A 24824-nucleotide genomic window follows, 5' to 3' on the forward strand; every position below is an offset into this window, starting at 1 on the left:
TATTTCACGGAGCAAGAATAATAATAATACTCCCCAATTTAAAAGGAAAAGTGGCGTCACTTTTAATTCCTTAGAAGGAATTTAATTTAAATCCTATTTTAATTAGGATATGGCAAGATCTTCTTAGATTTGGCAAGATATGCTAGGATATTTGAATTTATTTATGGAAGAGAATAAACAAGGGATCAAATAATATAACAAAAATAATCCCTTCTCCCATATCACAAGGGATTTTCCAAAATCCCCCTAGAGACAAATATAGGGGCCGAAAATTTCATCAATAAATAGGAATAATCGGACTTTGGATTTAATTTGGATAATTATCCCAAGCAATAATTAAATCCAAGAAATATAGGATTTCTTTCAAATAAATAGGAGAGGGTCGAAAATTTCCACATACTTAAATAATGCTCCTATTAAATTCTCACTCATCCCTTAGGATATTATTTCACCACAATTATTTTCCCCACATCAAAATATCCGCATATTCGGATTTCCACCTCCATTCCACATTTTCCAACGACTTTGACCATTCCACGGTCACGTCATATTTTCCACAAAATTGACTATTCAATAGCCACGTCACATATTCCACAAGTTGACCATTCAACTCAATCTCAACTCACAATCGCAATTAGGTCACAAAGAATATTGCAATTTACCACTCATCATTTAATTTCACATATCATAGCATTAAAAGCATTTAATGCAAAATTTCCACGTCACAAAAATTAGGGTTCGAAAAAGCGGGGCGTTACACGCAATCAACACAGCTACAAAACACTATTACTTCTGAAATTAATATACTATATATTCAATTTAATAAAAAAAATTGTACTAATAATTTATCTTAGATCATCTCCAACTGTACACCAAAACTCATTTTTGGTGTAGATAATTTCTCCAACCATACAACAAACTCAAACCCATTTTTGGGTTTTTCAATGGAATAACATCAAATATGGTGTTTACTCCAAAATTTTGTTAAAGAAATACTCAAAAATGGTGTAAACTTAAAGATGGTGTAAATGGTTGCAGTAAAACTACTTTTTAGTATGACATATACTCAAAAATTGGTTTGGTTTGAGTTTGACGTAAATGGTTGGAGATGGTCTTAGACGATTAATTTCCTCTCAATATTTTGAATTGCGTTTGTTAGAGTGGGAGCAAGGGTGGGGCACGTACAATTTGCTTTATTGTTTGATTGGTGTGAGAATGACATTGCTATACCACCTAGTTGATTTTGACCAAAGTTACAAAAGCACAAAATAAAAGGAACCATATCAAATTTCACTTTGTAATTATTACATTATTAGCAACACTATCAAATGGGATTTAACCTTTTCCGTGATTGCGGGATTTTTTTTATTGAAATGGTACCATTTGCATAAGGTGTGGAATTGTTTCTTGAAATAAAAGTATTGATTTCAATAGATAAACTCGAATTGATATGCTAGTTGTATAATTGGCAAGTCTATTGAGCATATCCAGTGGCTGTAGCCACAGGCTAGCCACTCTCTCTCTCTGCCACGTCATCAGCACTAAAATTTCACCTATCATATCATCATTTTAATCAAATAGGCTAGCCACAGGCTAGGTGCAATAAAAATAATTTAAAAACAACTACATTTACGGAATTAAACACAAAATACGGAATTAAATTTACGACACATATACGGAAAAAATTCGTTAATTTAATTTAAATAAAAAAAAGTACATTAACTAAAAATAAAAAAAATTACATAATAAAAAAAATCCGGGCTTCCACACACGAGCCACCGCCCCACTCTACTCCTCACTAGTTTATTAAAAAAATACATTAAAAAATGCAATAATTTTATATAAATTAAAAAAAGGGTTATCCAAAAAAAAATTACATAATTACAAAAATTCATAAAAAAAAAATACATTAAAAATGCAATAAATAAATGCATAAAAAATACATTAAAAATTTACAATAAATAAAAAAAATGCATAAAAAAATACATTAAAAAAATGCAACCGGCTAGCCGAAATTGAGCCTACAATGGCGGCTAGCGGGATCAGCCAGCGGTCGGCTAGCGCCCGCAAATCGGCTAGCCGAAATGCCGCTGGCCGGTTCCAATGGTTCGGCTAGCCGACCGGTAGCGACGCGAATCGGCTAGCCGCTATTGAAGATGCTCTTATGCTTTCTTTGTTTAAGGCAATGCCAACCGGATCGTGACAGTAATTTTATTTCATTCAATTCCTTTTGAACCTATTCATTTCGCTTGGAGGATATTTATGAATTATTTTCTAATTATTGAAGAAAATTATAATGTACGCAATCCATATGTTATAAGCGATCAGTTTGCGTTACCCTTTTCAAAAAATGGTACAAAACCTTTGACATTAATTTTTACTGATAAAATATAATTACTCAAGCCAAACCTTGATTCGATTCATTCAGTACGATATGCATGAGAGTCTAACTTTGAGATTGTCACTGATTGATATGTTGTTGAACTCGTGCTAAAGTCACTCGTTGTAAAAATGGATCACACACCCCTTAATGGCTATAAGGGGGTGATTATCCAATAATATATAGATATAAAATAATTATCAGTAAGTCAATAGGAGACAAGAATGAGGGTTTATTGATTTGCACTATGTGTGGGCCAAAATTCATATCGGACATTCGAGCAAACAAAGAGATTTACATGGACTTGATTTCTCTGATACCAAGTAAAAATAACCCCCTTTAAAAACACATTAAAGAGGTAAGTGACACATTTTTATATGCTATATCATTACATTAAAGAGGTAAGTGACACATTTTTATATGCTATATCATTACTTAATTTTTAAGTTAATAATAAGAAGATAATACATATTTGAATTTTCATTTTACAAAATGTTTTGAATTTATGTTTGGGTTGAGGGCGAGCTACTACATACTCCAGCTCATATTTATAGCAGATTTGGATCCATAAAGAGTCAGCGAAAAGATTAATCACTTTTATTCCAAAAGGGTGTAGAAATTTAAAAGAATTTATTTTATTCAAACAAAGAATTACCAAAGTTTCACTTTAGTTTTTCCCTTTTTCCTTTTTCCTTTTTCCATATGAGTGCCTTTTTGCCTTTTGTTGTGTGTGCTGTCATTATTACATCCTTCCTTTAACCTTTCTTTCCTTCTGCACATCATTTGGGTGTGTGAGTGTCGACGTCTAGTACGGAATATATCCATATTTATCTCGAGTTTAATATGGTTAACCTGTTTTTTCTTATTCCAAAATTTGAATAGTTAACAATCAATCATATTTATCGGGGAGACTTTGTTTTGATTCTACGAAAAGTGTAATGAAATATTTCCACAATCGACAGGTTGTTAATTGAGTTTATTAATCTAACATCTTCTTTAGTTATGCAATGTAGTGCCAAATTCCATACTATAGGTTTGGCTTCATGAATTCCAATTAAGAGGATCTTCTGATGAATTTTCAGCCTATGTTAATATAATGTGTTGATTAGTGAACAAGTACACATTAAGATGATTAGTGTTTGATCAGATCTACTCCTAAATAATCATAATTTGTGTTGACATATTCATATCACTGTGTAAATATTTTTAATATAATGTGTTAGTTTAGTTAGCAAGTACACGTTAAGATGGTCTGTATTTGATCACATTTCCTCCTCAGTAACCATAACTAATCGGTTGCCTAATAGAAGGCTACAATTTCTCGTTAATTATATGATCCTTGTCAAGTGGAGTATCATTTGTTTCTAGAAACTCATAATCATAGATGGTGCATTTTCCTATATATATAAATTTCATATCAACAATCTCAAGACCAATTAATCTGAAAAAGTTACGAATGAAATATTTCACTTTATGGCAAAAATAATTGTTCTACCAGCAATGCTATGATAATCACTTCTGATATTCAAACCTATTATTGAAATTAAGCAAGTCGATATCGTCGCTAATTATTACTTTACCCTAATTTTACAATAATACTACACTTGAGAGGCAAAATCCAAATTGTGTCATTTTCTTTTTATAATTTTTTTTTCGGGCGATATGTTGTGGTTGGAATTGGAATATGATGGCAGATATTGGTAATTGGTATCCACCGGATCCCCGCGATGATTTATAGGCACCTTAATAAGTGGGATAAATGACCCAAGAATTAAAAGCTGCTACATAACCAAAGGCAGAGATCAATCCCCTGGCCATTTGGTTAAAGATCGACGAGTCTCATGCCACTCGACCACATCCCTTGTGTCTAGTTCCGTCAAATTTTGATTGCAAGAATGTGGAATTGGATGCTACCTCTGCAGGAAGTTTGGGAGAGGAATAAGAGTAAAATTTTTTATTAAATTTTTGTAATTTTTTCGATTTCAAATGAAAACTGGGATTTTTTTTTCTACGTATAGAAAGGCTAAATCTATTCAACGTTTTTAAAAGTTAAATACTAACACCGACCATTTCATATTGGAATGTGTATTAGCCAAATGGCAAGGACATACTTGAATCTAAAATCTAAAATCCAAAATCCAAAATCTAAAAGCTGAATTAGAAAAGTTGAATGAGAAGTCATGACATATAGACAATGTTCTAACATCGATCAATTTGAAGTAAAGACTCGTCACTCCCTACAGCAACATGGGAAAGGTTGAAACGTAATTCACTCTTAAAAAAAGTGGATTGGATCCTGTTACAAACTCTCCAAACCCGGTGGACACCCCCGGCCCGGCAATGACGAGGAGCCGGCAGTACATACGCCTGGCGGCGAGGGGGAAGACAGAGCATCAAACAGGGCACCAGAGGAAGAGGAGGTACCGGAGGAAGAAGAAGCGCGGGAGGACACGCCAGAGACCGCAGCATTGGAGCAAGAGACAACGACACAGAAGCTGAGGCCGAGGGAGAAGATCAAGCCTCCGGACAGGGGCGGAGCTAGGGTGGGGCCAGGGGGGCCCCTGGGCCCCTCACCCTTTCCAACTTTACCTATATATTATATATGTACAAAACAATTAACAAAGTTTATAGTGGTGCAATTGGTAAGGATGATGCACATGTAGCTAAGTGAACTCAGGTTCGAATCCTGATCTTGCAAAATTTGTCATTTTTTTTTATCACTGTCTATAAATATGATGTTAAATTTTCTCTTGAGACTTGAATATGTTTATGTTCTATTAGATATTCTAATGCTAATAGTTTTGTTTATTTTCTCTAGTAATTTATAATCTTATAGCTAGTAATCTTGTATAAATAATTTTATTTTGTAACTATTAAGAATAATTTTCATAATTTTAGAACATATGTAAATACTATGTCATAGCATAATAATATTATTAAAAATCAATTTTAATGATATGCTATTTATTTTTAATTATATCGATGTTGACGTTGTCAATGTATCTTTATTTTTATTACCATCCTCTAGTTATCGATCTCATTATCCGTCTCTCGCATACATCTCTCTATTACTTATGTTCGAGTTAATTTCATATTGTAAATACTGAAACAACTTGACATCGAAACAAATTAATAAAATTTAACAGTAATTTGGGCCTCCCATGATTAAAATCTTGGCTCCGCCACTGCCTCCGGAGTTCTTCAAGAATTACGTTGCCAAGTGAGGCGCGTATTATTTTAGTTAGTTACTGTATATTTTTATTTGTGTTTTATTTTGGATTAATTGCTTTATTTTATTTTGTTGTGAACATTATGGAGTCTGGCGATTTATAAGCCCCGTCGAATTTTTTTTTTGTTTGTTCTTTTCTTGATGATTAGGTTAAGTTGAACCAACCCTAGGATCCTTAGATATATAAATATGGCTTTTATTAATTATGCTTCCCCATTAATGAAGATAATATTTTGCCCACATCTATTGTGCAATACACTCTGAAACCCTACCTGCCGCCGATGGAAGAATTTTCCGCGCCAGCCATCGTTTTCATAACCGCCGACCTCGACATCTGAGGCGTCGGATTCGTGTGTTGTGTGAGATGTTGACAGAATTGCTTCGTTAGGAGAGTTGAGTCCCTAACAGATCCCCTACTACAATTGAAACACAGCATGGACAGCTGTGCAATGAAACGACGAAGTGTGCACTATTTTTTTTTTTTTGACAAGCTTCTCTCTATCCAAATAGATTTAACTCGCAATGAACTAACAATTCCACATTAATCATTATTTTAGTGATTTCTGCTTAACAAATATTTTATTAAATAATATTTCCTCCGTCCTAATATGCATTCTTTCCTTTTTAGTCCGTTCCACATGAATATGTACTTTCTAATTTTGTAAATTCTCTTCTTATTAATATGGTGGGATCCATTCTCCACTAACAATACTTTAGTTACTTTTTCTTTTTACTGCTTTCTTACTTTACTAATTGTGTATTAAAGTCCATGTCTAACCTAAAGTGTATATTCTTATGGGATGAATGGAGTAATTAGTAAAGAACATTGAACTAACCATTATAATTTATAGATTTATTTAGTTTACCAATTAAAATTTCATTAATCTGTATTAAGTTACATGCTTATTTCAATATTATTTAATTATTAATATTACGATAAATTAATTTTAAATTATACTTCCCCAGTTCCGTAGCGTGGAGTCATTTTGTCATTTTGATACAATCTATAATATTGGGGTCATTTCTCTATTTAGTAAAAGTCAACACATTTCTTCTCACTTACTTTACTCCCTTTTCATCTCTGTAGCTTTTTCATTTCTACTATATTCTTCCTTTACTTAACTCACTTAACACAATTTTGTTTAAATCGCGAGCCGAAAAGAAACCCTCTACTACTATGGAACAGAGGAAGTAGTTAGATCTTCTCGGTTGCAATTAGAAGTTATCAATTGTAATTAAAATTTATTTTAACTAAAACTGAATCAAATTCAGAAATTAGTTTTATATTTTAATGTGTTAATATGAATTAATATACTCCCCTCATTTCATAATAGATGTCACACTTTTCTTTTCAATTTTCCTATAAAAGATGTCAAATTTTCTTTTTTTTGAAAAAGTTCAATCTCACATTTAAATAAATATATTGTTTTCTCTCTTCAACTTACACAAAAAATAACATCTCCTAAAATCTTTTGTCATTCTCTCCAACCATGCCATCTATTATGGTATGGAAGAGTACTAATATTATACTAAAGGATTTTTCTAAAATAATTTAAACTTAGTGTAATATTAGTATATTATAATATGAGAGTTAATGGTTTAAGGGATAAATTATCATTTAAATAACTATATTTTGATTGTTAATTAAATAATTTAATCTATAAAATATAATATGGTTTTGCTGCCATTTCATACTTTCGATTTTGCCATATTAGCTTTATTTTTAACCATCATAAGATAATTGAGAAAATTAAAATGTAATATTTGAGTTTTAAAGTTATGGAATTAGCTGAAATTAATTCAACGAAAGTCATGATTGGATATCAATATCCCTACATTTAAATATAAAAATGAGTTTTCAAATTTGATAAATACAGTATTTAATAAAAACAGATTACAATTGAATTAATAATTCCCTATTGCATGAAATAAGCTCTAGTTATGATGTCAAATTATCAATAGTAATCTATTGATATTACATTAATTTATACTACTAGTCAAAAAAATTTAAATAATAAAATTTTGATAAATTAAATTTAATAATCAACAAATTACTATTATTATTATTATTATTATTATTATTATTATTATTATTATTATTATTATTATTATTATTATTATTATAGTAAATTCACTATCCAAAAAATTATAAAATACTCCATCCGTCCCCGATTAAGAGTCACACTTTTCCATTTCGGTCCATCCCAAATTAAGAGTCACACTTCATTTTTACCATAAATAGTAAGTAGGTCTCACATTCCACTAACTCAATTCACTCACATTTATTATAAAACCAATATAAAAAAATAGGTCACACACTCCACTAACTTTTTCAACCAACTTTTCTTTACATTTCTTAAAACCTGTGCCTAGTCAAAGTGTGACTCCTAATCGAGGACGGAGGAAGTAGTATTTATGATTTCATCAACGGTTGTGGACGGTAGAAGTGCATCCACAATGGAGTCATGAGGGGGAGGCGCGGTGAGTGTCCCCTCCACTGTCGACACTCGGTGACGGGCTTGAGACGAGATGGGCGACCAGCTCCATTAGGGATGCGGGCAGGAGAATTCGCATGTTGCGTGCTCTCGACTCGATGCTAGAGAGAGGGGAGGGGGTTGTGCTGCGAATATTGCTTTTTTACATGTCACTTTGCCATTTTTACGTGTCTGTGGGGCTTGACAGGTGCTTGTATATATGTTAAGATTTTGTACTTTTAAACCTCTTAAAATATACTCCTTTAGTCCCATAAAATATAAACATTTGCAATAAAATGAGAACTAATGCGTGATTAATAAAGTAAGTGAGAGAAGGTGAATGATAGTTAAAATAGTGGGTAGTGAGACCCATATTATTATAGTGTTTAATGAGTTGTAATGGTGGGTCATAGTGATATACGTTATAAATAAATTGGCGTATATGGATAATGAGTTGGTCACAACTTTTAATAAATAAAAATGATAATATTTTTATGGAACGGACGAAAATAAAAAGTGCATTTATTTTTATCGGATGAGGGTAGTATTATATTCCCTCTGTCCCATAATAGGAGTCTTATTTAGCTATGACACACGTTTTAAGAAATGTAAAAGAAAATGGGTTAAATAAGTTAGTGGAATAGAGATTCCACTTATATGTATTAGTTTTATAATAAAATGTGAGTTGAATAAGTTGGTTGAACGTGAGGCCTACTTATTATTTATGGTAAACGTGAAATATGACTCTTATTGTGGGTCGAACTAAAATGATAAAATATGACTCTTATTGTGGGATGAGTAATTAAAATAAATATTTAAATTTTCTTATAAGAAACTAGGCAGTATTATTTTAAAATATCAGCATCAAACTTATTTAAATTTTTGATTCCATAATTGTATGTATACAGCGTGGCTAAGTAACTTGCCACATAGGAAAATATCTAGCCCTGTGATGCGCCATGCACACACATCTATAATAATTATGTCCAAACTCATCCGTAACCAAATCTATCATTAACTACTAATGTTTAAATGGTTGAGATCATCCCACATCAACAACTCTATTTAGTATCATCCATATATAAATATAAAGAATCGTTTATCTAAATTAAAAAGTGTAATGCTAAATGATCACGCGGCCGGCCATAAACTTAAAATAATAATAAAATTTTGATGCATTTAATACTGATTCAATGTAATCAATTCACCTAAAAAGCATCAAATATTTTCGGACCATTGTAGCCTTTCTTATTAAATCTGTTTTTTCATAATATACTCCATAAAATGAATAAAGATATTGAAAAAAGATGCGGTTATGATATTTAATTCACGTATTTAATAATAATTTGTCTTCAGCTTATTTAAAATTACTTAAAATATATAACTAATTAAATTGTACTACATTTTATTGCTTTTACTAATTTTTTTATAAAAAATATAGATTTAATATAATGCCAATAATCAATATACTTATTTTAGGCTGAATAATATTTTAGTATTAAAAATATATAAAATATATATTATTTACAAGTGAGATATAAAATTGACAATTAAAATTATAAAATTCACACCATCAAATTATTATATTATATTTAATAACGTCTATAGGTAAAATCAATATTAATTCATATAACTATGTTGAGAAATAATATGTTACATCCATATGTGAGCACCTTATATGTATATAAACACTATCCTCGTTTGTTGCACGTTTATCATTGTTGGTTTTATATATATAATTTATTTTTATTTTAATTATTAAAAAAATAATTAAAAATGAATCTAAATTTTAAACTAAGTAATAAAGTTAAATTAATAAATAAAAATATATTGAACTTAAAACTATAATAGAAAAAACACCTCTTCTTAATCTAACAACGACTTCCGTCCCTTCTCCAAGAAAATCATCTAACACACATTATCGTATTAGTGTAAATAAATAATAATTTATTTTAACAGATGCTATCATGTTTCTAGAAATCTTATAATTAATAATTCTAATAAGTGTTTCATAGGTGTTTTAGAAGAGCTTCCAATTGAATTTCATCCTTGGTTGTTTCATGATAGATTATGTGTTTCTTACTTTCGTTAGACTTCATTGTAATCGGTTATGCCCGTGTTGTTTCTACCAAAAAAATATCTTTATTCATAAAATGGTCAACTGAAAATAATGTACTCGTATTTTTTTTTATTAATCTATGTTATAGTTAGTAAATACATTGATATATGAAAATAATATTAAAAAAAATAAATAAATTAGTAAATAAAAATTATTATATATTATTCTCATTTGTAATACTCCCTCCGTCCCAAGATAAGTGACTTGTATTCCTTTTTGGGGTGTCCCACTATAAGTGACCTATTTCCATTTTTAGCAAAAAGTCATCTCTCTTACTTTATTCTCCACCTACTTTATTCTCTCTTCTCTCATTTACTTTTCCCTCTCTCATACTTTACTCTCTCCACTTTAACTTATTTAAATATCATTCCTTAAATCTCGTGCCCAAAAGAAGTAGGTCACTTATCTTGGGACGGAGGGAGTATATATTGTGAATTTTATTATAAGATCAATTGTAACCACAAGTGCTCAACTAAATCCCAAAAAAATCTAATCCTCCATCGTTAATAGAAAATCAATTCAATGTCAAATTGAATCTCTGTGCAGTTCCAGGTTCAGGTTCAATTAAAATTATAATTATATAATTTAATCTAAAATCAATTAGAGTCTCTCGTCGTTCAATGAATCCCCAGTATAATTTACTACCTCCGTCCCCTAAAATTTGTCCCGTTTTGACCGGACACGAGTTTTAAGAAATGTAATGAAAAGTGAGTTAAAAAAGTTAGTGGGGAGTGGGTCCTACTTTTATACATTAGTTTTATAATAAAATGTGAGTATGAATGAGTTAGTAGAATATGAGGTCCACTACAAAAAATGATAAAAAAGTGAAATGAGACAAATTTTTGGGGACGAACGAAAATGAAAAAATTGGACAAATTTTCAGGGACAGAGGTAGTAATAATAAAAAGTTGTTACACCACATAACATAACTAGTACTATAGTTTAGCTAAAACCTATAATTATCGGATAATTGCGACAATAACAATAATAACTCACAATATTACATGGCTCCATTTTTAATAATATATTAGCAACTATATATAAATATGAAGTTGTATTTATAATTTTTAATATTTGATATTATTATTAGTATTGTCAATATAACCTATAGTATATTCTTGTAACTAAATTTTAAATGGTATCATAATCTATATAATAATGATATAAAGCTACTAATATACCATTACGGCCAAATTCCTATAAGTAGTTTAGTACACTGACCTTTAAATGTATTTTGCATTTAAAATTTATCCATGTTATCTATATAAGTCAATATTATTACTATTATATGTTATTATTAGTATTATTAGCAAGTTTAGTTATTGGTGTGTAAGTTGTATTATGTCATATAATAGTTATTTTTGCAATAATATGATAATTATATAATATAGTTATTTTTGCAATGTAACTAATTAAATTATTTTTACATAATACAGTAGTATCTAAAATACGCAATAAGTATAATATTAATATGTAACTTATATTTACAGTTTAGAAGACATGATACAATTCTAATAAGTACACTACATAAGTACACTTTATATGATATGCAATACAATTATATAACTTTGCACAATTCATGAAAATTGGTTACCAAATTAGAATAGCTAGTGGTTACCAAATTAGAATAGCTAGGAGTAACATTATGTTTAAGATTAGTGGATCTTATTAAACTTGATCATAAAATATATTAACTATATGCAAGTATACATACTACTTATTACCGCAATTTATTTATGATATATTGTGATATCTCTTAGTTGATAGGTATGATATGATTATTTCCAATACAACATACATATAATTTAACGTAATTGTGCATAAATTATTATGGAGAGAGAATATTGTAAATATAAATTTAAAAGTAAAAAATTGAGAAAAGGGTAGTTAAGTAAAATTATCTTAGCACTAACTATTGCTATTAATTTATTGCATTGACTTTTATAATTATTTACAAAAATGCCATTGTGTGGCTGGCCACATTATGGCCACATAGCATTTCCCTTATATTAATTTCAAATTACATTAAGATACTCCCTCTGTCCCAGCTAAGATGACACATCTTTTTTCGCACTTGTTTTAAAAAAATGATGATAAATAGTTAAAATAGAGAAAAAATAAATTAAGTTAGAGAATATTGTAGAAGACACTATCTTCTATATTATTATCTTTTTTACTTTATTTTTTTTCAACTTTAACTATTTATTATCATTTTTCTAAACCACGTAAAAAAGAGGAACGTGTCATCTTAGCTGGGACGGTGAGAGTACACACTAAAAAGTGAAAGTGAAAAATTAGTCAAATAAAAAACAAATCAGAATAATTAATGAAAGAGAAAGTACGTGTATGACTGTTGATTAATTAAAAAACTTAATAATGTTAAAACCTAAAACTTAATATCACTAAAATAAATGGTTAGGGGTAATAGAGTCAAATCATTTAAGAAACACGGTTAAATTAATAATGTTACTTTTGTACATATTTATAAAATTATCCTTTTATGGCCAGCTACATTATGGCCACATAGCTTTATCCTAAAAAATAAGCTACGTGCCAGAAATGTAACAAACAATAATCATATATTGCCTACTCATTTAATGCACCTATTCCTCATAAATACTCCATCCGTCCCGCTTTAGCAGTCCCATTGACTTTTCTGCCATCTTTTTGTAAAAATGATAAAAAATAGTTAAAGAGGAGAAATGATAAATTAAAAGAGAGAATAATATAGAGAAGAGTCTTATCTACATTATTGTCTCTCTTACTTTACCATTTCTCCACTTTAATTAATTTTTATCATTTTTACAAAAAGAGAACAGAAAAGTCAATGGGACTGCTAAAGCGGGACGGAGGGAGTATCATCAAGGATGTATTGATTTTTATGTACATTACAAATTCCAACGACTTCTTGATACAAATATTTATCCAGGCTCTTCTACATTCGAATTTTTTGTGTTTCAAATCTTATCAAAGCAAATTATTATATTACTTCAAAACCAGATTTCAATGCCATAACTCTCTACCCGCATGTGTTTCTCATTTCTTAAATCCCACTCCAAAATTCCAGATCCAGAATTGAACTCATCATAAAATTTAAGTCTCAACTCAATCCAAAGAAACATATCAAAAATGATGAATGGTGGCCATGCATCAACTCTTTGCCAACATGACAAGTTTTTATCGAGGGATCACAAAAGGTACAACTCCTCCAAGCAGGTGGGTGGCGAGGCATCATTCCGGGTGTTGTACTACGGCGCCGGCGCTGGCTCCGTGCCATTCCTGTGGGAGTCTCAGCCCGGACGCCTAAGCACAAGCTACGCGACGGCCCTCTCCCGCCACTGACTCCGCCACCACAGTACCAGTCGAGCGCTCTAGCTAGCCCTGGCTTGAAAGAGAAGCACTATCGAAAGATTTTCAATTTAGTCTTAGCGACGACTCCTTGGAAGAAATCCAGCGCTCCCACTTCCCCGCGAAAGTCGTCACCATCGAAAGAGAGTAAGAAAGCTGGATTAAGATCGATTGATTTTGAGGTGGAGGAAGATGAGTATGAGGCAGGAAGAGGAAGGGATTCACCAACGTCAACGTTGTGTTGTCGTGGTGGTAGGAGTAGGACTAATAGTGTCAAGAAAGTGGTGAAGTGCATTGCTCGCCCTCGCAATTTCTAATTGCTTTTATTAAACAAAATGGTTGATATTCGATTTGTATATCGTGAGATAGCTTGCTTTTTAATTTCGTGTTGGATTGATAATGTCCTGGTCTTTGTTTCAAAGATATCCGAGTGACAGATTTTATTCATGTTATACGGTTTGTTTTGGTTGAGTTGAGATTAATATTTTGTTGTGCGTTTTATAATTAATATGGGTTAATGTGCCGAGCTTCGTGCAACACTAGTCTTCCTCAATTTTAACTCAAAATATCTATAAAATATAGGGATGTCAACCGGATCGGCCTAGCAGGCTTCGAGCCAACCCTACTCGGATTGTAGGTTAATTGGGTTGTGGTTTTTCGGATTATAAAAGTTCAATCCTAATCTTAAAATCTCGGATTTCGGGCTAGCCCAGCAAGTTAATCGAGTTGCTACCGATCAAATTAAAATGCTATCAATTAAATAAATAATGATAGGAGTTAGTTATATTTATAAAATGTAAAATATTTAATTATGATAAATTTGAGAGATATGCTTAAACTCAAACATTAATATGGTCAAATACTAATATTTGAGATTCGTGTAAAATGAAATATAAACATATTTTGAGAAATTTCAAAACATGTTTTAGACATTATATCCTATTAAAAGAAAGTATGTGATGAAGACATTTTTAGTTGTCGAGTCATGGAATTAATTAACGAACCATTTGCGATTCCATGTTGTTGAATGTTTGGGATTCCATTCTATTGAAATACAGAAAACAGTATCTGACAAAGATATTTTGAGCAATAGACATCTTTAGTGGGATAAAATTTTATGAGACGGAGGGAGTGTAATTTATGATAGAGAGAATTATCATTCATTGAAAAATGTAATTTGATGTAATGGTAATTGGTAAGTATACAAAATAATTGTAGCCTACTTTTGAAAAAATAGGAAAAAGTAAAAATAGTAATTCCTTTCAATATTTTGAATTTGATAAGAATAAAACTTTTTCCATGGACCATAATCGTGATACAAACTGGGTTACCGAATTTATTGGGCTTCATTTCATTTATATCTAAGACTAAAACACTATCAAGAAGTAGATATAGCTCAGATGGTAGGCATGGGCCGCATCACAATTTTTTAAATTGAAAATGGACCCTTTTCATCCGATAAAAGAAATTTCAACTGGATACTTTTCACTATAGATATTGTTAGATATTTTTAACTGCGTGCACAATAAGGAATATCAAGCTTTCTGGGTCCAGAGAATCCACTAGATCACAAGGTCTAGGAACTCGCGGAACGCTGAAAGATCTCGGTCGTTGGACACACAGAATATCACTTCAAAACCCTCAACCCGCGTTTACTAGAATTAGTATAGGGAAGTAGGGATCGATCCAACGAGGACAGATGCGAAATCATGCATTTAAAGGGCTTTTGGGTGGTATGGCTGCTGCCACGCAATTTTGGGTTGAGGAACTTAAACTAGACAGAGGTAAAGAAATTTAACTATCTCTAGATCTAAGAACAGGAAACAACCACGTAACACAGATTGGCATTATATCATCACTATCTCAACAGACTTCCTAGATCTAGTAATATTGCTACCTAATCTAGCTAGACAGACTCGATGCATGCAGTGAGGACCATTTTTCCTAAAATAGAAGTGTACTACCAAAAAACTGCAAAATAACCAACTCTAAGCCTAACTACCTACAAAACGCAAAGCATCATCGGAATTTAACTGAAACATGATGAAAAAAGAACAACGCTAGCCACTCAACGGCGACCAACAAATCGGACGTCAGAAAAACGCCGAGAAACTCAGCAAAAACTCAGATCTCTATCTCCTAGATGAAGTAAAGCAAAAACGAAAGCAGAAATTCAAAATCCATGCACAATTCAGTTCCCCTGTTCAGATCCACACTTCGGATGCTAAATCCACTCCGGATCCAAGCATTCGAGACAAACTCCGATCAAAATCATCTCCATAACTACAGATTCACCGATTCTCCACAGATCAACAATAACAACCACATATCAACTCATATTTCCCAGATCAAGTACACAAAACATCCAACAAATTGAATAACAATCAACCTCCGGAACAAACTCCTTAAAACATAAAATCAACATAAATCAACACAGAATCAACACCATCATGACGTAAAATAAAATTCATAGATAAACAGCAAGTAGCCCAAACGAACAATCGACTTCGAAATGGGGAAGTTCGACAGAAAGCAAACATAAACGCTGAAAAGTAAATGATTGTATCTTCGCCCTCCTTGAGGACGGTGTTGCACAAATTTCCCGAAGATTCGACCACTATTCTACCCCAGAATTCCCATTTCCCCAAGTGTGTGTGTGTGTGAGCTGAGAGCTATATCGCGTATATCATGCATGTTGCATGCTCCTCCTTATATAGGCGTGGAAGTGGGTCCAGCAGGGGCTCTTAGTCTTCTTTGCCCTCAGCTTCGGACTCCCTTCGTCTAGCCATTTTCTTCCTTGATTCTGCTCACTTTTCGCCTCCTTCTTTCGCTAGTCCACTTCCTTCAATTCTTCCTGGACCTGGCGAATTCCCTTCACACACCTGGCTTAAACAATGTGTTAGACCCAGTAAATGGTGATTTTTCATCACATAACCGATGCATGAAATTAGCCTTATCAGATATTTAATCAAAGTTGATATAATTAATAATCTTACTTGAAAAACAGTACTTCTTCTGTATCTTAATAATTATCCACTTTGGTTCCAACACAAATTTTAAAAAATGTAAAAAAAAGTGTTTTAAAAAAGTTAGTGGAATATGAGTCTCATTTTTATATACTCCCTGATCCTCAAAGAGTATGAACAATGGATTTGACACGAGTTTTAATAAATAAGAGGAAAAGTAAGAGAGAGAAAAGGTAGTAGAAATAATGTTAGTGGAGAGTGGGATTCATTATTGTAATGGTATAAGCTGTTATAGTAGTGGTATAAATTGTAAATAAAATGATGAGTTGGGTATATGTTTTTTGAATTTTTTTAAAATTTAAAAAGTCCATACTTTTCAGGGATAGATAGAGTATTAGTTTTATATTCCCTCTGTCCCAGCTAAGATGACACGTTTCTTAGTACGCACGAAATTTTAGCAGTTGTTGGTTAATGTGGTTAATTGGAAAGAGAAATAGTGAGGGAAAAAAGTGGTTGAGTGTATTAATTAGAGAGAAATTTACCAAAAATAGAAATGTGTCATCTTTGTTGGGCCAAACAGAAAAGGAAAGTGTGTTATCTTAGTTGAGACGATGAGAGTAATAAAAAGTTAGTGGAATGAGTTAGTGAAATGTGGAGCCTACTTACGATTTATAGTAAAAAGTGAAAGTGGACAATTAATGGGATACAGACGTAAATGGGAAAAGTGGAAAATTAATGGGGGATGGAGGGAGTATTTCTTAATTCATCCGTTTCTGAAAATTTGTTACTTATTTCCATTTTCGTCCGTCCCTAAAAATTCGTCACCTTTTATTTTTCCATTTTTGGTAGTAGACCTCATAATCCACTAACTCATTATCATTCACATTTTATTATAAAACTAATATAAAAGTAGGATCCATATATCACTAACTTTTTCAATCCACTTTCTATTACATTTTTAAAAACCATGTCCGATTAAATGGTGACAAATAATTAAGAACGGAGGATTTTTTTTGTTGGTCTGTGAACGATCAAATGGAATACTCCATATATATATATATATAATATGTGGGATACAATAATATCCCACCCATAATAAAGTGAATCAAATCTAATAATATCTAATAATATCTAAGTAATTATGGAAAAGATATACTAAATCATACTAAACTATAGTCTAGAAGGATATGAGGGTGTTTCTAGAGTATACTCGTATCTAAATCCACTAACGTTCTACACCTAGTTTCTTATACTCCCTCCATCCGCGCTAAATGGAGCAGTTCTAATTGGCGCGAGAAAAGAGATAAAAGCAAGAGAGTGAAAATATAGAAAGGGTGATGTGAATATTTTTGTTATAGAGAATTAGATGTCTCGAAAGAAAAATGTTTACTAATAGTATATTTTTTGAAACCAAAACGAGGCAGAGACTCAGAGTGGTCGGAATTTCGGTAAGAGGGGAGAGTACGATTCAGTGAACTCTGCTTGTTGGCTATGGTTCAAAACTAACACAAGTCGAATATACACACATATCTATTCCCCAATAATCGCAAAGTGAAAATCGCTAATTTCTAATAACATTAAGAAGAAACATAAAATCAGCAACATAATACTACTATATGAGATCGATTCACACTTGCAAGCCCACGGTCTTGCCGTCATTAATTTGTTGACGCCCTTCCACCTCGGCAGACTCCACTTTATACACATACTTATTGGACGCCAAGAGAAAGACGACCAAATTGAGCGCGGAGAGCAAGAAAAGAAAAGCATAGTAATAGTCCAAATGCGAATCATTCACATTCTTCCCAATCCAACTCCTCCCTCCTCCCCTCCCTGTCACCTTATCCACCACCGTCACCAGGAAGCTATTTAAGAAGTTCCCGACACCGATCCCGCTCGTGAAGAACGTCGTCCCGAGGCTCTGCATGTCCTCGGGCGACTGGTCGTAGAAGAACTCCAGCAGCCCGATGGCGTTGAACACGTCGGCCACTCCCAGCAGCACGTACTGCGGGAGCAAGCCGAATATGCTCATGGGGACCACCTGGTCGGGTCCCGTGATCCCGTGCGCCGCGGCCACGCGCATGCGCCGCACCTCCACGGCGTAGGCGACGGCGATGGCGAGGATCTGGATGACGAAGCCGACGCCGAGGCGCTGGAGCAGGGTGATGCCGCGCGGGTTGCCCGTGCGGCGTTGCATCAAGGGGACGAAGTAGCGATCGTACATGGGGACGGAGACGAGCATGGAGAGGGTCACGAAGCTTCCGAGGGAGGCCGCCGGGATCTGGAAGGTGGGGCCCAGGTGGCGGTCAAGGGTGGTGCCCTGTTTCACGAAGAGGGTGTTGATTTGGGCCCATATGGTGCTTGGGATTAGGGTCACGGCCCATATCATGCACATGCCTAGGACTAGCTTGGCTCCCTCCACTTCTGTCACTGTGCATGCTTGTCTCGTGGATTTCTCTGTCTTGATTGCCGCCATGTCTAGGAATCTGGAATATCACCAAATTTGGTCAAACTCACGGATTTAGAAAATGGCCGATTAGGTATATTGTACCCCTAGTAAACAGAAAATACTATCTGGACAAAATGTTTGACCACTTAAACGACGTCATTTAATATAGTCAGTCATATCTACGTGCCACGTCAATAAGTTCAAAGACATAGAATGTAAGAAATTTCTCCAAGAACAATCAAGAAAAAATGTAAAAAATATGATAGTTAGTCATTTATGAAAGTTACGAGATTGACTAGAGTTTGACTAAACTTGTTGATTTTTTTTTTACAATTTGCCTTAAAAAACACTAGTTGGGTCCACTTTAATATTTTTACAATACTCCTATATCACCTTACTGTGAACGATTTAGAAGTTTTAATCTTAGGCATGTGGAACATTGTATAGGGACCATTCTATTTCAACAAAGATGCATATGCAGAGAAATGGTGGGCTGCAGTTTCTGGTGGACTAACTTTTCACATTCAAAAGGGAAGTTAGGACAGACACAATGAAATTGAGTCAACGGAACTTTTCTTTTATATAAATGGTTTTCATTCTTATTTTTGGTCCATGGTCACACCAACATGGTAGGGTCATTAAATTTTTAAAAAACTAAACTATATCTGGAGCTGTATAATTAGGGAAACAAGAGTGCTGGCATGAAATAACAATTTCCACACATACTTATTATGTGTTAGAGAAAAGAATAAAAAGAAAATATTTGACACTTTATATCAACAAATAGTTAATTAAAGGATCAATTTATTCTCAACAAATATTGGACTACTGTGAGAGTTATTTCATCGACTTCTTAAAAAAGTTACAACTCATTGTCATCAAATTTAATTTCCTATTAATTTCGAATCAAGCCATGCATGGCAATAGGTTAATTGACACCTAACACCTTTGTTCGATATCAATATGGAGGATATTTGAATGTGACAAAAATAGGATCGATCAAGTTGAAATTGAAATAAAGTTAATTTAGAAAATTATTATTAACAAACTACAAAAAAAGAATGGGGACTACCATAGCTCTTAGAAGATGGAGCAATAGATTAGGACAGTTTATTGCAAGAAAAAAGTAGTGGTGGACCAAATGAAGCACTTTAAGGAAAACAAAATGTTATCATGAATGCATATGGAACATAAAAATTGTACAAAGGGTGCCACCACCTTTGCCATGACTGTGGAGATAACCTATTTGTCATAATCACACAAACACACTAAATGGTCCCTTCAATTTATATCCAGAGACACCGAATCTTTTTGCTAGTAAGACTAAAAGATTCCCATCATACTTACCTATTATAGAGGAGTCTTGATATTTGATCTGTCCATTATATTCTACTTTTTATATATTTAATTTAGGGAAAATAGTATATTACATCTATTCCTTAGGAGTAAAGTGGATATTTTTGAAGTCGAATATTTAAAGTTTGTATAATTGTATTCTCTCTAACACCTCATGCTATATAAAAGTATGATTCACGTTTCACTAACTTTTTACACGCACTTTACTTTATTTTTCTTAAAACTCGAGCCGGGCAACTTGTGACAATTAATAGCGATAAAAGGGATTATAAGTTAAAGAGAATCGGACCTGAAGACTGGGGTGTGATGGACTCGACGTTTTCTTGTAGTGATGTAATACTCCTGGTCGAGCTCATGAAGCTCGGAGGGGTGGGTGGGCCGGTCGAGCCTGGCATTGGCGAAGGCGGTGACAACGACTCGTAAAAGGTCTTTGGTGGGCTTCCTAGTTCTCCTAACCTTGTGGCGATACAACGGGGTCCCGATATAGAAGATGATCAATGAGAAGATAAGGCCAACGGTCGGGATTCCATATCCGAGTCCCCAACCCAAGTTCTCTTGGATGTAGACGAGGCCGAGTGTAGCGAACAAGGCACCGGTGAAGGCGCTGAACATCCACCAGTTGAAGAAGGAGGCCTTGAGCTTCTTCTCATGGGGGTTTAGATCATCGAATTGATCGGCGCCGAATGTGGAGATGTTAGGCTTTGTTCCACCGGCGCCTATGCCTATTATGTAGAGGGAAGTGTAGAAGAATGCGATCTGAGTTGTTGTAGCCTTGCTGCACACTCCATTTTCACAACTTGGCTTCAACATCTTCACCGAAACCGCCATTGTTAGGAGGATCATCCCCTAATTACATATTTCAGCATTTTTTTTTTGTCAAATTCAATAATCCATAACATCAAATAATCTAAACATCTAAGAAAATATAATCCCCTCGTCCCACCGTAATTGATGCGTATTCATTTTTGGGCTGTTCCATTATAAGTGAGGCATTTCCTTTTATGGCAAAAACCAACACTCTATCTCTCTTACTTTATCGTCTACCCTAATCTTTCAGCCTACTTTTTTCTTGCTCCTACTTTATTCCCTCTTCATTTAACCACTAAATATTACTTCATTTGTCCCAGTTTAAGAGTCACATTTAGAATTTTCCATATTTGGTCATACAATTTTACCCCATTGTTCATCTAAATTACATCAAAATGCCATTATCTACATTAAGATAAACCAAAACAAAAATAAAAAATCAAAAAGTCAGAAAGGGACTCACCTTCAACCAACTCACTTCATTTATTACACACTCCATCATCTCACTTTATTTATTACACACTCCACCATCTCACTTCATTTATTACACACTCCACCATCTCACTTCTTTAATTATATACTCCACCAATTTCTTAAAACCCGTACCATAACTAAATGACACTCCTAATGTGGGACGGAGGGAGTACTACCCAAAAATCTGTGTCCAAAAGAATTGTCACATACAATGGGAAAAATGGAGTACTATAAATGCATCAATACCATTTTAATATTGTCTCATAACGTCAAGGAAAAAAGCTCTTGGTATATACTACACCCGTCCCTAATAAAAATGCTATTTAGTTTCAGTACGGGAAACGTAAAGAAAAGTGAGTTGAAAAGGTTAGCGAAATATAAATCTCATTTATATATATTAATTTTATAATAAAATGTGAGGAAAACAAGTTTAATATGAGGTCTACTTAATATATATGGTAAAAGTGAAATATGACTCTTAATGGAGGACGAACGAAAATGACAAAATAAAACTATTAACAGAGGACATGGAGTATGTGATTAGTCTATTAAGTACATCATTTCGTGAAATTTTAGTTGGTAACAAAATTATACTAAAGTGATTTGATAACTCTTACTTTGATTTTCCGTCATAGAGACAGTTGAGCTGGGTCATACCAAGAAACTCATTTTTAGTATTTAAAGAGAAAAGAAAAAAAAAACGAGAAACTATCAATTTACAAGATATAACTAGCTAGCTAGGTCACATTTCCATAATAAAATGAATGAAGCATCAACCCCACCTCAACCAACCAACTAACCATTTAATTGTATGGATAAAGGGGTGCCTCATAAAACACTCTGCAAAAACATGTGGAGAACCTAATACAGTCATTAGCAACACCATTAAATTGTGGCCCCCACAAACAAAAATCTGAGTCTTCTATTGGCCAACTTGGTTAGGTATACTCTAATATTGACCAAACAAATGGTGTAGCATTGATGGTTGAACTTAGGTGGACAACGTGAAAAGTTCACTAACTAAAACCCAATTCCCTTATAATCACAAAAACAGAAGTCATCTTACCTTCACGAGGGAAAGAGAACCAATATTTAATGCAAACATATAAATAATCTTGTTGGTTGTCGATTTTAACACAAACTTCACTGAGATTGTAAATACCATGTTGTTCAAAGTTTGTAATTACCACACAATCTTTTTGTTGCAATAATCTGACGTGTCATCGAGTCCACGAGAGTGGCATGTTCTGACACACAGTAGAAACATTTCTTCTAGACATCGGATTTTGAAAAATTGTGTGAAATTTGGAAATGTTTTAACCATAGTGGACGATCTACAAATGAATAAGACTTAACTACAGTAGGAAAAAGGAAAAACTTACTATGACATAAATCAAAGATGAAATGGTGAAAGTCCAAAAGCGGCCCAAGTAGGAATCAGCTATGTATGCGCCAAGAATTGGTGTGATCCAAACAGCTCCGGACCAATTGTTGACGTTTCTAACTGATGAAACAGTGTCTTCATGGAGTTGGGTTGTCAAGTATACTACCAAATTCGAAGCTATACCGTAGAAGGCCATTCGCTCGAACGCTTCGTATGCTGCAAAAAAAGTATTTATACATTAATAATCAGATTCAATTACCAATTTTAAGTATGTATGAGCATGCAACTAATGTATTACTCCCACCGTCCCTATAAGTAAACATTTAGTTTATGGCATGAGATTTCATGCAGTATTGTTTCATGAGTTAATGAAGAGAAAATATAGTAAAAGACGAAAAAATTTAGAGATGGTACTATTTCCATTTTAAGAAATGTTTCATTTTTAATGAGACAATCTAAAAGAAAATGTTCATTAAAAAAATTGGACAGTCGGAGTAAGAATTTTACAGGAATAAGAATTTTACAGGAATTTCTTACCGACGAGGAAGGCGCAGGCTTTCCATTTGCCGGTCTTGTCAGAGAGCACGGGGCGGCCATGGAGATCGACTGTGCCGTCTTGTGTGAAGTCTTTGGAATCCATGAATGGTATATGGAATCAAATTTGGAAGGTGAGTGAGTGTATTTATGTGTGTGAGAATTAAAGAAAGGGTTCATACAAGATAAATGATGAAGAAGCAGGAAGTGAAGGTGAAGGGACTGGGAGTGAGTGGATGGTATAAGTAGGCGGTGCGATGTTCGAGATTCTGATGGCTTGTTTTAAGGGGATAATGTTAATCATATAAGATACGACAAATGCAGGTTGGATCGGGTCGATTCATTTATTGGCTGCTTCCAAAATATACTAATTATTAGTACTTACTTCAAATTACTGAACACTTCCTCACTTTCTCAACTCCACTTTCATTTCATTATATTTAAACCTATTCATTATTGTTTTCATTACATCAAAACTAAAGCTAAAATTGAACTTAAATTAGGAAGATCGACCATATAAACTAGTCCCTTCGTCCCAAAAGAATATGCATTTTGGGTTCAGCACGAATTTTAATATAAAATTGGTTAAATAAAAGAGAGGTGAAGAAAAAAAGTAATTAGAGTATTGTGAGTGGAGAATGAGTCTCACCTTATTAGAGAGAAAAGACTTTACAAAATTAGAAAGTGAATATTTTTATGGGACGGACTAAAAATGAAAGATGCATATTCTTATGAGACAAAAATTTTGGGCACGGAGGTTAAGAATTTATATTAAATAAATAAGAGAGATGAAAAAAGTAGGAAATATAAGAGAGAGTAAAGTAAATGATGGAATAAAAAAAGAGTGATTAGATGTTTTGTCTTTTGTTAAAAAAGGAAATGACTAACTTTATTGGGACGGACTAAAAAGGAATACACCTCAACTTTTTTGGGACAGAGGGAGTATGACATATCTATAAATTTATTTATTTATATACCTTCTGTTCTTGAAAAGTAGAAACTATTTCCTTATTATTCCCTCCGTAAAAAATATGAACTTCCTAATTTTGGAATAGTTAAATAACATATTATCACTTCACGTCGTGTTATTTACAACTTATATCAATACACTATTGTACTAATGATATGAAGATCACTCTCTACTAACACTACTTACACTATATTTTATCTCATTCTTTCTCTCTCTCCCTCATCCCTTTTACTATGCTAATTATTATTATTATTATTATTGTTATTATTATCATTATTATTATTATTATTATTATTATTATTATTATTATTATTATTATTTTAAAATAAACTCC

General features: G+C 33.0%; 1 protein-coding gene across 1 annotated transcript; it reads right to left on the reverse strand.

Annotated features, from left to right (window-relative positions):
- Positions 1-17983: 17983 nt before the first annotated feature.
- On the reverse strand, positions 17984-23796 carry LOC125186470 (Major facilitator superfamily protein). The gene is made up of 4 exons (XM_048082839.2): positions 23524-23796; positions 22985-23202; positions 20611-21167; positions 17984-19002 (listed from the first exon to the last, which is right to left on the reverse strand). The coding sequence occupies exons 1-4, from the start codon at positions 23624-23626 to the stop codon at positions 18144-18146; spliced, it is 1737 nt and encodes a 578-aa protein (XP_047938796.1). The 5' UTR covers positions 23627-23796; the 3' UTR covers positions 17984-18143.
- Positions 23797-24824: the final 1028 nt, after the last annotated feature.

This window comes from Salvia hispanica, chromosome 5 (assembly GCF_029641045.1).
Source record: "Salvia hispanica isolate PSC_SH4W2 chromosome 5, Shi_PSC_v1, whole genome shotgun sequence".
Lineage (NCBI taxonomy): Eukaryota > Viridiplantae > Streptophyta > Magnoliopsida > Lamiales > Lamiaceae > Salvia > Salvia hispanica.